The following is a 10,857-nucleotide window of genomic DNA, read 5'->3' as shown; positions in this document are numbered from 1 at the left end:
TTGAATTTGGGGGCTTCTGGATGCAAGGCATGTGCTCTGCCACCCATCTCCAACCTCTCTGGTATATGAAGGAGCAGTTATCCTTCCTTCGCAAGCCTCCCCGCTCGTCTAAGCAGAGAAACCCCCCCCCTCCATTCACACCCTGCACCATGCCAGTCTCCAGCCTGCAAATAGTTTTTTATGTCCTTGTGTTTGGGCTCGGCTGGTCAAGGAGCCAGAGAGGATTAAAATCTCGCCTGGACCTCCGAGTGGTAGGAATGTTTGCTTTTTAATTCAGAAATGTTTTATTTTAATTACATTATGTAATAATATCAGTCTATTTTACAAGTTCAAGGAGCGAAGGGGTGTGGGAGGGAGGTGATGATGTTTGGGCCCCCTATGTAGAAATAAAGAGATGGAATGAATTGAGAGAGAGCAAAAGACACACAGAGAGAGAGATAGGAAGGGAGAAGGAGCAAGAGAGTTAACTTAAAACCGAACTGACAAACAGAACAATGGAGAACTGAAGGGTTTTTCCAGCCTGCCATGGAGGGGAAGTTTGGGTACTAAGATACAGAGACATACAAAGGATTTTTAAAAAACCTAAACATAATTTACAGTCTTGATCCTTCATGCCCATTTGGGTCTCTAATAAAACAGAGTCCTCAATCCCTCTTCTACCCCCCACCCCATTCTGAGCAGATGGTGACACGCCGTGTTGCGGCTCGGCCTCATCCAGCCAGAAGAGCAGAGAGAATGGGCCAAGGCTGCAACTTGCGCCGAGCTGGTCCCCGGGCTCAGCGCCTACGGGAAGAGAGAGACAGAGAGAGAGAGATTCTTCCACGGGACACTTTTTTGGATGTGGGCTGGGGATTCGGCACCAGGAACCAGGTGAGGGGGGGAGAACTAAATCAGGCCTGTGCCCCGCCCTGCCGGGGCCTTCTTTCAAACGTAGAACAGTCTTACTCTTGACGTGCTGACGAGGAGGTCGTCGTCGTAAAACTTGGTTTCTATGATAACGTTCCCACTGCAGAGAGAGAAAGGGGGGGGTCAGGGGAGAACAAGATGCATAGAATCAAAGGGCCGCTCTTAAAACTGCAAGCTAGAGGAATGGCTTATGAAACTGATGGACTATGCTGAAATGGTGAAATGAACTGCCAAATTAAGAGGACATAAGGACAAAGTGTTTAAGGAAGAATGGAGACCACTGATGGATTACACTGGGCAACAATTTTTTACTTTTTGAATGTTGTCTAGATTTCTGCAACTGATTTAGGGTATTTTAGCACTGCTGAATCAGGAAATGGCATCCGTTTCTCTCCATCAGGTCAGGTTTGCTGTAAACTGAATGGTGGGCATTGATAAAGGTAAGTACACGTAAATTGCATGTTGCTTCACCATTTTTCAAACTTCAGGGCTTGAACTTCTGTTTCTTGGAACTCCTGGAATGCTCAGCGGCAGGGAGGTCTCTCTTCAGAGTCTCTCTTCAGAGTCCAACAGTAGTCAGCCATCATGACTGCGTCCCAGCGACCCTGATACCTGGTCTCCATCTCTTTCATGTCCTGATGGAATCTCTCCCCCTGCTCGTCACTCATTGAACCCAGGTTCTCAGGAAACCGGTCCAGATGTGAAAATAGGTAGTGCATCTTGACGCTCATGTTGCAGCCCAGGTTTCTGAAAGCAGTCAGCATGTTGTTGACAAGTTCTGCGTAGTTTCTGGCCTTATTGTTGCCAAGAAAGTTCTTCACTACCAGAACAAATGCCTTCCACGCTTCCAGTTCCACTTCGTTCATTGAGTTTCTGAACTCTGGATCTCTGATGAGCTGACGGACCTGAGGACTGTCAAAGATACCAGCTTTCACCTTCTCCATGGTCAATCCTGGAAAAGCCTGGCACAAGTAAGTGAAGCAGTCACCATCCTTGTCCAGAGCCTTGATGAACTGCTTGATTAAGCCGAGCTTGATGTGCAGCGGTGGGAAGAGTATTCTGTCTCTGTCCACCAGAGGGTCGTTGATGACGTTCCTTTCTTTGCAAGGCACCAATTCCTCCCACACAGGCCAGTCCTTCTTCGTGTAATGCTGAGCACAGTCCCTACTATCCCACATGCACAGAAATCATGGGTACTTGGTGAAGCCAGACTGTTGTCCCAACAAAAAGTTCACCATCTTCAGGTCAATACAAATAAACCACTTATGCTGATCATAACCAATTTTCTCCAGCACATACTTCACCGCTTCATAGTTCTTCTTCAGTGTACTCGAGTGAGCCAGGGGTATAGAGGCAAACTGGTTGTCGTTGTGTAGCAGAACACATTTCAGTGCTGCTGTCAATGAACAGTCTCCAATCTTTCGGTTCGTACTGTGGCACTCCAAGCTTGAGCAGAAGCTGCGCAATATCTGCACAGTACACCAAGTCCTTCTCTTCCGAGAAAAAACGGAGGTACTCTTGATGCCTGTTGCGGAAGAAGCTGATGCGAGCACTGTCAGAGAGGAGGTTTTTTTCCTTCAATCTGGATGCCAACAGTTCGGCAGAGTCCTTTGACAAGCTGAGGTCGCGAACTAGATCATTCAACTCCTTTTGGGAAAATGGATGTGGAGCATCATCTTCAAGAACCACTTCTTCTTCTTCATGTCCTTCAACACTGGAGGCATCTTCCTCACTAATGTCAGGAAGTTCTCCGAAGATAGGCACTGGTATTTCATCACAATGAGCTACAGGACGATGTGCTGATTGAAGATCAGGATACTTCGTGGGGCGGCTGCCCCATTAACTTAGTTTTGATCCCCCAACTTTATGCTTTCCCTCACCAATTTATGGAAGATTTCGAGGTTTTATGACTTCAAACTGATCCCTTTTCAACATAATCACCCAGAACTATCGGACCTGAATACTTCTTGTCATTAAAATAATCATTTCCAATCAAAACAATTATTCGACATGGCATTTTACCCCCACCAACTTCTTCTAAAATGCTCCACACAAGCGTACATGTGAACAAAAACGTAAAAAAACGACATGTGGCCATAGCTCAAAAACTTGACCTGATTGAGCAAAACCAATGTGATTTTTGGATTCAGCGCATCAGATTCGTCCTAAATCAACTGAAAAAACGCAGACAACAAATTTGTTGTTGACCAGTGTTATCTATCAAATTGTCACCCCTATATGAAGTCGCAGGCAGGATTTGAAATATAAGCAGTGGATTATTGAAAGATCTAACGGTGGCGGGGTTTAGACAATAAAAATATACGTGCTATAGGTAAAGGTAAAGGACCCCTGGATGGTTAAGTCCAGTCAAAGACGACGATGGGTTGCGGCACTCATCTCACTTTTCCGGCTTTCCGGGTCATGTGGCCAGCAGGACTAAACCACTTCTGACACTGTGATGGAAGCCAGAGCGCACAGAAACGCCGTTTACCTTCCCATTGCAGCGGTACCTATTTATCTACTTTCACTAGCGTGCTTTCAAACTGCTAGGTTGGCAGAAGCTGGGCTAGAGCCACAGGAGCTCACCCCACTGCGGGGATTCGAACCGCCAAACCTCTGATCAGCAAGCCCAAGAGGCTCAGTGGCTTAGACCACAGCGCCACCCGCATCCCATCTATGTGCTATAAAACAGCTAGGAGCAGAAAACAAACATCAGGAAAGGAGGGGTGTGAAGTCAAGAAGAGATTTTGTATGTTGAAAAGAAAAAAAGACTTGGTGTAAAAGAAACCTACATGCTGGGAGGCAGAGATGCACCGGGGCTAAGCAACACCTGCTTCTGAGGTGCCTTCAGGTGAGGGAGCTCCCAGGAGAGCTAATGGGGGTAGGTGGAAGCTTTCTGAAGGCACATCCCACTGCAGAACATAGGAAGTGTCAAAGACATCTTAGACCAGGCCAGGCTCACTGGGTAAGAAGCAGGTTTGCAGGCCTCAAGGCTGGGGGAATCTATGATTGGAAGTGCAAGAGCAACGCCTGAACTCTCAGACACCGCGTGAGTGAGATTTCTATGTGTGGTACGCTGGTTTGACATCATCTGATAGGAAGTGCCTACAGAGGGTGGTGAATACAGCACAAAATATTATGGGCTGTCCCGTGAATCCGCTGGATGAAATAGCGGAAGAACAGTGCCTCAGGAGAGTGAGGAAAATTCTCAGGGATGATTCACACCCTGGCCGGCACTTTCTTATCTCCTGCCCTCAGGCAGAAGATATAGAAGCATGATTAGTTGCACCAACAGGGTAAAGAACAGCGTCTGTCCGTGGGCTGTTAGGCTGCTGAATGAAAAGATAACAACAGGGCAACTGACTTTCGCGTTTGATAGGTGTGCGTCAGTAAAAGAGGGGAATTAAGACTAAGAGAGCCGAGTGGCAGGTGCTCGTGTAATCTCACTGTATACAAGTTGTACAAGGGACAATGAAGTATTTCAATTCAATTTCAATTTCTAGTGGGTGGTTCAGGGTGCACAGATCCCTCCCTAGGCTGTGCAGAAGCCAATTCTTCTGCTGCACAGGGCACTGAGCTCAATGGTCTGGAGCATAATTCTGACCCCTTCGGCCGCAGAATAGCTTTACACTGGCACCACTGAATTTGACATGCTTTGTCAGTCCAGCCCGCTCCACACTCCAGGCAGCCCTTGGATCTCTCCTTCTGCAGTGTGTGTTATATGCAAGGCTTTTTTCCAGCCAGAACTCAAGTCAGCACCTCTCAGGTGAGCACCACTGCCATTCTAAGAGAGGGAGGGAGGGAGGTGCTCACGGTGAGTTCTGGCACCTCTTTTTCAAGAAAAATGGCACTAGATATATGTGACAACTCACGTTAGAACATTAGCAGTCATCATCTGTGACTCAGGAGCGGCCTCTATCAAGGACTGCCAAGTGTTTGTTGAGTTGGGAATCACAAAGCCAAACTCAAAGAACCATTCTGTAAAGGGAAGAAGGGGACAGTTATTGCAAATGCTCTAATTCCATCTCTCTCTCTCTCTCTCTCTCCCCCCCCCTTCCCTCACCCTGGTTATCACCCACCTAAGCAACAGACTGGGAAGCAAATCTGGACTTCTACCCTACAGGTCATAAGCTTTATCTGTTGCAGAGAACCATTTCACCCAATCTAAGATCTGCTTTTCCCTCCATATTGTTAGACATCACCTACAGCTACTCACAGAACAGAACATTACCTTCTAGACACTGTCCTTTGAAATACACTTTCTGTTCCAGTCGGAATTTCTCCATCTGCTCAGTCGAGGAAAAGTTTAGCTCCCGAGATACAGCCTTGCATTTCAGAATTTTCTTAGGAACTCGAGCTAGCAGAGAGAAAGGGGGAAATTAGATTATCATTCTGAGTACCCTGCTGTTGCCAAAGGCACTGGGGTCCAAAAAGAGGAGAAAAAGACACGTCCGACTTTTGTGAAGCAAACACATGCAACAGGTTGTAACTAGGGTAGTCTGATGCAAAAAAGGCCTGGGCTCTTACACCTTTAATAGTTGTGTAGGAAAGGAGAGTTTTGGGTGTGTGTTTTTTGGTGTTTTTTTTAAAGCAATTAAAGGTACAGGAGCCCTAGGCCTCTTTTGCACCTACCCACCCCAGCTGTAACCTCAAGCACTTTCAGACAGACCACTCATCTGATCTCCTGCATCAGGAAAGTGACCAAGAAAGGAACCATAAATGACTAAATGCCATAAATGACTGACGTGTCATAAATGACTAAATGCAGTATGTTGGTCAAGCAGGCTGGGCTTACACTACACACACGAGACAATCAGGGCTACGGCTGGGGGTTATCTGGTTTTCAAAACTGTGATATATCAGCAGCTAAATACCACAATATGCTGATATGTTACAATGTCCGGAATGTACCTTGGCTGCTTAGGGGAGGAAGAAACAGCCAAGATATATCCCCCAGCCCTACTGAGCAAGCCCCAATACCTCTCCGGCTTACACGAGGCTTCCTTAAACTGCTCAGCTGGGGGGGCAGGAAGGTTCCCAGCCACCATGATGTATTGCCAGCTCAAAATGTCTGATACTGGTATTGCGATCTGAACGCCATATATACTGGTTTAAGACAATTTGCCAACATCCAGGCCAGCTCTAAACAGGGCGGGTGCTGCATCGCATAATTTCCTCCTAAGACCATGGTTTTCAAAGGGTGTTTGCTGCAACCTCAAGGCCCCTTGGAAACTTATGAATGAGATCAGCCACCGTTGACAGACTTCTCTGACTGGCAGCTGACCCGTCATGGCTCTCCTGAAGCATGCGGCCACAGGGGAGATACTGAGCGTGTTCCAGGAAAGGGAGAGGGCAGGAGGCAAATCGGACTTCTGAAATAGATGCTGTTCATTTCTGACTTCTAGTTTCTTAAGGGGTACCATAGTTCCAGTCTTGTCTCCATCTGGTCCTTTTCCTTTCTCCACGGCTGATTTGCACATGGGCTCCAGTCAGTGGACTTCAGGGGTCTAAAGGGTAAAGGTCCAGTCATGGCCGACTCTGGGGTTGCGGCGCTCATCTCGCTTTATTGGCCGAGGGAGCCGGCATACAGCTTCTGGGTCATGTGGCCAGCATGACTAAGCCACTTCTGGCGAACCAGAGCAGTGCACGGAAACGCCGTTTACCTTCCCGCCAGAGTGGTACCTATTTATCTACTTGCACTTTGACATGCTTTCGAACTGCTAGGTTGGCAGGAGCAGGGACTGAGCAACGGGAGCTCATCCCGTCACGGGGAATCGAACCGCCGACCTTCGCCCTAGGCTCTGTGGATTAACCCACAGCGCCACCCGTATCTAGTAAAACCCAAATTGGACCCTGCAAGCCTGAAGGCTGCTCATGCCTGTTCCAGGGGCCCTTTCTTGCTTCATAGAGCTGCCAAAGGTCAGCTCAGTGACCCTCTCGAAACTGCACACTCTCTAGACCCCTCCTGCGAATGATCTGCAAAGGCGGCAGCATCATATCAGAGAAATGGATGCAGAAGGCGTTCCCTGAGGACAGAGATGATTGGAACCACTGTTCCAAGGGTCACTTCGGGGCACGAGGGCTTCCCTCCACAAAAAGCGCTTCCATGAAGTAAGCTGCTTATAGGTCTCTGTGTCTAACCACTGAAGCTGCATCTTTTTCAGGGTCTGGGCTCCCAAACCAGGCATTCCATACTCAGCACATGCTGAAAGAAAAGACCCAAGCCTTGCGAACCAGCACACAAAAACGCTTAAAGCTTCGTGACTCAGACACGCCACCCATCAGACTCAGGCCACTGAGGGTCAGGAGGGTTTCAATGATGCGTTCTTGATGAGCGCTGCATCAACTGGGATTTTGACAATGTAAAGAGGGAGAGGAATGTGACTACCAAGTTCCAAAAGGGAGAGCAGTCCCGTGATTCCAAAGACAAGAAGCCAGCATGGGAAAAAGGTATTACTGAGTTATCTTTGTGGCTGAATCCATTCCCTGGGGGGGGAGGCGTTAATGACTTCTTTTAGCCTTTCAACTGAGGCATGATTCAGGAGGTATCAGATCCGCTTTTAAGTTATTAAGGTTAGGAGCAGTGATTTCCCGCAAAAAGCACTGCATAAAAAGGCCAAGGGATCTGCTAAAGTGGATCTTGGGGGGGGGGGAGCAAAGCAAAAAGCCAGATTAATGGCTTGCCAGGGCACTGCCCCCCCCCAATCTGGCCTCACATTTCTAGACATGTCCACAAATATCCTTAGCAAAGCACAAAATGCTAGTGCAGTAGGAAGGGACAAAAAGGCCCCGAAGAACAGAGGGAGCCAAATTTTCCCCCTTCCGAAGTAGCGGCAGGGGAGGGCTTTCTCAAGCAGTGGAGGGTCTACCCTTTTCCTCCCTTTTTAACCGGCTAGAATTTCCTTAGCCAACACCTGCTAAGCTCACAAAGCAAGAGTGAACACTTTAGGATTGCTTCACACTTAAAGCCAAAGTTGGTGTGTGTTCCTGGATATACAGCCTTGCTCAAGAACTGCATCATCCTGGAAATATCTTACTGAATGACAGCGTCCCTCACCTTTTGGGAGTCAAAAGTTTAGATGGCAGGCCAATCTAAATTGTATCTGTGTATAAGACGACCCACAATTTTGATCATAATTTTAAAATAAAAAACCCTTATACACGGAAAAGAATGGTATATGGAAGTTTATTTAATATTTTTATTAAATCTACTACTTCCTTACATTTTAAGGCCCTCCGCCGCATATATATATATCATGATATATTGAGATTTTGTGATATTTAGCTGGTGATATATCGTTATATTGAAAACCAGATATCGCCCAGCGCTAGACAGCACCCCATCAAACAGCGCTGAACCTGCTCAGTATTTCAGGATCCTTCACGCGCAAACCACGGGAAGTCCAGTCACACACCAAGGCTCAACAGTACCTTCGTGCTCTACTCCAGGGACGGAGAGGTCTTCTGTTCCTTGCCAGAGAATTTTCCCTGTTTCTGCATCACGGAGATTCATCCAATTTCTGTTTGCAAGGCAATTAAGGAAAAAAGCAGCAGCATTGCGGAACGATACCGAGCACGGACTTATTCTAGGGACAAAGGCCTCCTGTGGCACCAAGAATAAAATGGACCCAAACTGAAAATGAGCAGCAACATTCAGCTCCCATGAACAAAGGAAACTTCCTTATGTCAGGCTCCCATATCCATCTAATCCAGTATTTTCTTTTTTGGCATGGGGATCAGGGAAGAAAACGGCCCCACGCTGGCTGCCCGGTCCTTATTTTCAAACTGGGGATGCCAGAAGTGAACATGGGACCTTCTGCATACAAACCATGTGCTCTAACTCTGAGAACAGTCCTTCTCCACACAAAAAATCATGGCTGCTTTGACTTTTGGAGAGTGCTCTCCCACAGCAGCTGAGGGAAACAGAGCAGCGTTCCTGTTACTCCAATTGCAAGCTGCTTTTTGAATTGTTAATTTTTAAAGTATTTCTATGAAGCAACCTTATACTAAGTTCATCTAGACCAGCGGTTCTCAACCTGTGGGTCCCCAGATGTTGTTGGACTACAACTCCCATCATGCCTAGCTAGCAAGGCCGGAGCTCAGGGATGATGGGAGTTGTAGTCCAACAACATCTGGGGCCCAGAGGTTGAGAACTGCTGATCTGGACCAATACAATTCAACTCTGACTGCAGCCACTCTCCAAAACCTGCAAACCTTTTAGCTGGAGATGTCAGGAGAGCGGACCTGGGATCTTCCGTGTACAAGGCACAGGCTCCAGCACTGAGCTTGCAGCCTCCCAGTTCCTACTCCCAAAGGTTCAGCAGAAGGCTGCTGTTGAGGGAAGCACCAGTGTTTGGTGAAGAGGATTTACACCACAGAGCTTGTGATACAGACTGCTCTCTCTTTGGCAGCAGAAACATCTTTCAATAGCTGCAATTCTTTTTCGGAAAAAGGAAGAAAAGAAAACAGCAGTCGAGAAGAGCATGAGCAAAATGGGCCTTGTGTACATACAACAGACCAGGAACAATACGCAGAGGGGGGAATCATTCAGAAGCAGGTGAGGAGGAATGACAAGCAGAGCAGGTGACGCCTAGCAGATCTAGTTAGCTGCCAAAGTAACAAGGAAGAAGGTCGGCAACTGAAACATGTCCTGCGGTGCAGAAATCAGACATCTTGAACCAGAGCCACATGTACGGTTATCTCCTAATGTGTTTAATTGGTTTAGCCAGTCTTCTACCTGAGCGAGAGAAAGGCTGTCTTTAAAAATAGATTCTTATCTCAAGAAGAGCAGCCGGGACCTGTAGGCAGAATCTGGAGAGCATTAAGTATCATTAAGTCACTGAGGCCACGTTAGTATGGATATCTGAAGGAAGACTGTCAGAGGAGGTTGGAGAAGGAGAAAATTTGCACCTGGGAGTGGAGAAAAAAGACAAACCTGGGAAGTGGAGCCATCAGGGGATGAAGAAACCGCAAAGCAAATGCAATATTCAACCCAGAAAAGGTGTCTGGCTACAGACAAGGGTCAAGTAACCTCCAATTCCTCAAGCACAGACTGAGATGAGCAGCATAAGGCAGAGGAATTCTCCTGCCTCCCAAATCAGCCATGTCTCACTGCAGTGCCCTTCCAGGGCTGACATTTAACTTGGTTTGTGCACACACTTATTATTGTAAAATCTCCCCCCACCTTTCAATCACAGGGACTCCCAAGGTAGCCAACAGCAGAAAGGCATAAAATCAATACGAAACACAGCTAAGTTCAAACAAAGAAAACAGTCAAAACCATTCGGCGGCAGCACTGGATTCCCATTGAAAGCTAAAGAAATAAACAGATTCTTTGATTTGTTTCCTAAAAGTCATCAGGCAGGGGACCCAGTGAACTGGTCGCGGGAGAGGTCAGGTGCCAAGACCAATGTAAGTCTCACCCCTCAAGGATACTCATCGTTTTTCAGAAGATGGAAGAACTCTGACCAGGATGCGGAATGTATTAATAGGTGACCTGACCGGCTGAAACACAGAACTGGGCCTGTGAAATGCAATGAAAGAGAATGGCAAGCGGAGAACACCAACGCAGCCACCACACAAGATCATTGTTGGCCTAGGTTTTGGCAACATCCTCACCATCAAAAAGAAAAGAAAATGCCCAAGGAACCGTGGTGCAGTGGTTGAGGCTTACCCAGCTGGCGATGTTTGCAGCCATGGATTCAAAGCCCATGTTCTCTCTGGCCGAAGGGGATCTGGAAGCTACACCAGAAAACTTGCCAAGGGGGACACAGCATGTGACGTGGTCCCTGCAGGAGGTCCCACATTCGATCCCAGGCATCTCTAGAGATCCCTGGAACCAGCAGCAGGAAACACCCCTGCCTGAGTAGCTGGGAAGATGCTGCTAACCAGAAGCAGGCAGCAGGGAGGCTAGGGCAAGGTACCTTTCAAATGTTCAGCTATTTTATTCTG

The 10,857-nt window shown here is 47.4% G+C and overlaps 1 protein-coding gene across 1 annotated transcript in view; it reads right to left on the bottom strand.

Moving 5' to 3' along the window:
- Positions 1-249: 249 nt before the first annotated feature.
- The window catches only part of PDE6D (phosphodiesterase 6D), a 28,912-nt gene continuing 18,304 nt past the window's right edge, over positions 250-10,857 (bottom strand). Inside the window, exons 2-5 of the mRNA XM_083504642.1 lie at positions 8,338-8,426; positions 5,138-5,263; positions 4,779-4,884; positions 250-1,006 (exon numbers count right to left, since the gene is read on the bottom strand). Of these exons, the coding sequence (XP_083360768.1) occupies positions 925-1,006; positions 4,779-4,884; positions 5,138-5,263; positions 8,338-8,426 (403 nt within the window). The 3' untranslated portion in view covers positions 250-924. The remainder of the gene's footprint in view (positions 1,007-4,778; positions 4,885-5,137; positions 5,264-8,337; positions 8,427-10,857) is intronic.

Source organism: Podarcis liolepis (assembly GCF_965112155.1).
Source record: "Podarcis liolepis genome assembly, chromosome: 5".
NCBI classification, from domain to species: domain Eukaryota; kingdom Metazoa; phylum Chordata; class Lepidosauria; order Squamata; family Lacertidae; genus Podarcis; species Podarcis liolepis.
Note: the sequence above shows the minus strand (reverse complement) of the source record. Positions and strands in the feature narration are given on the sequence as shown.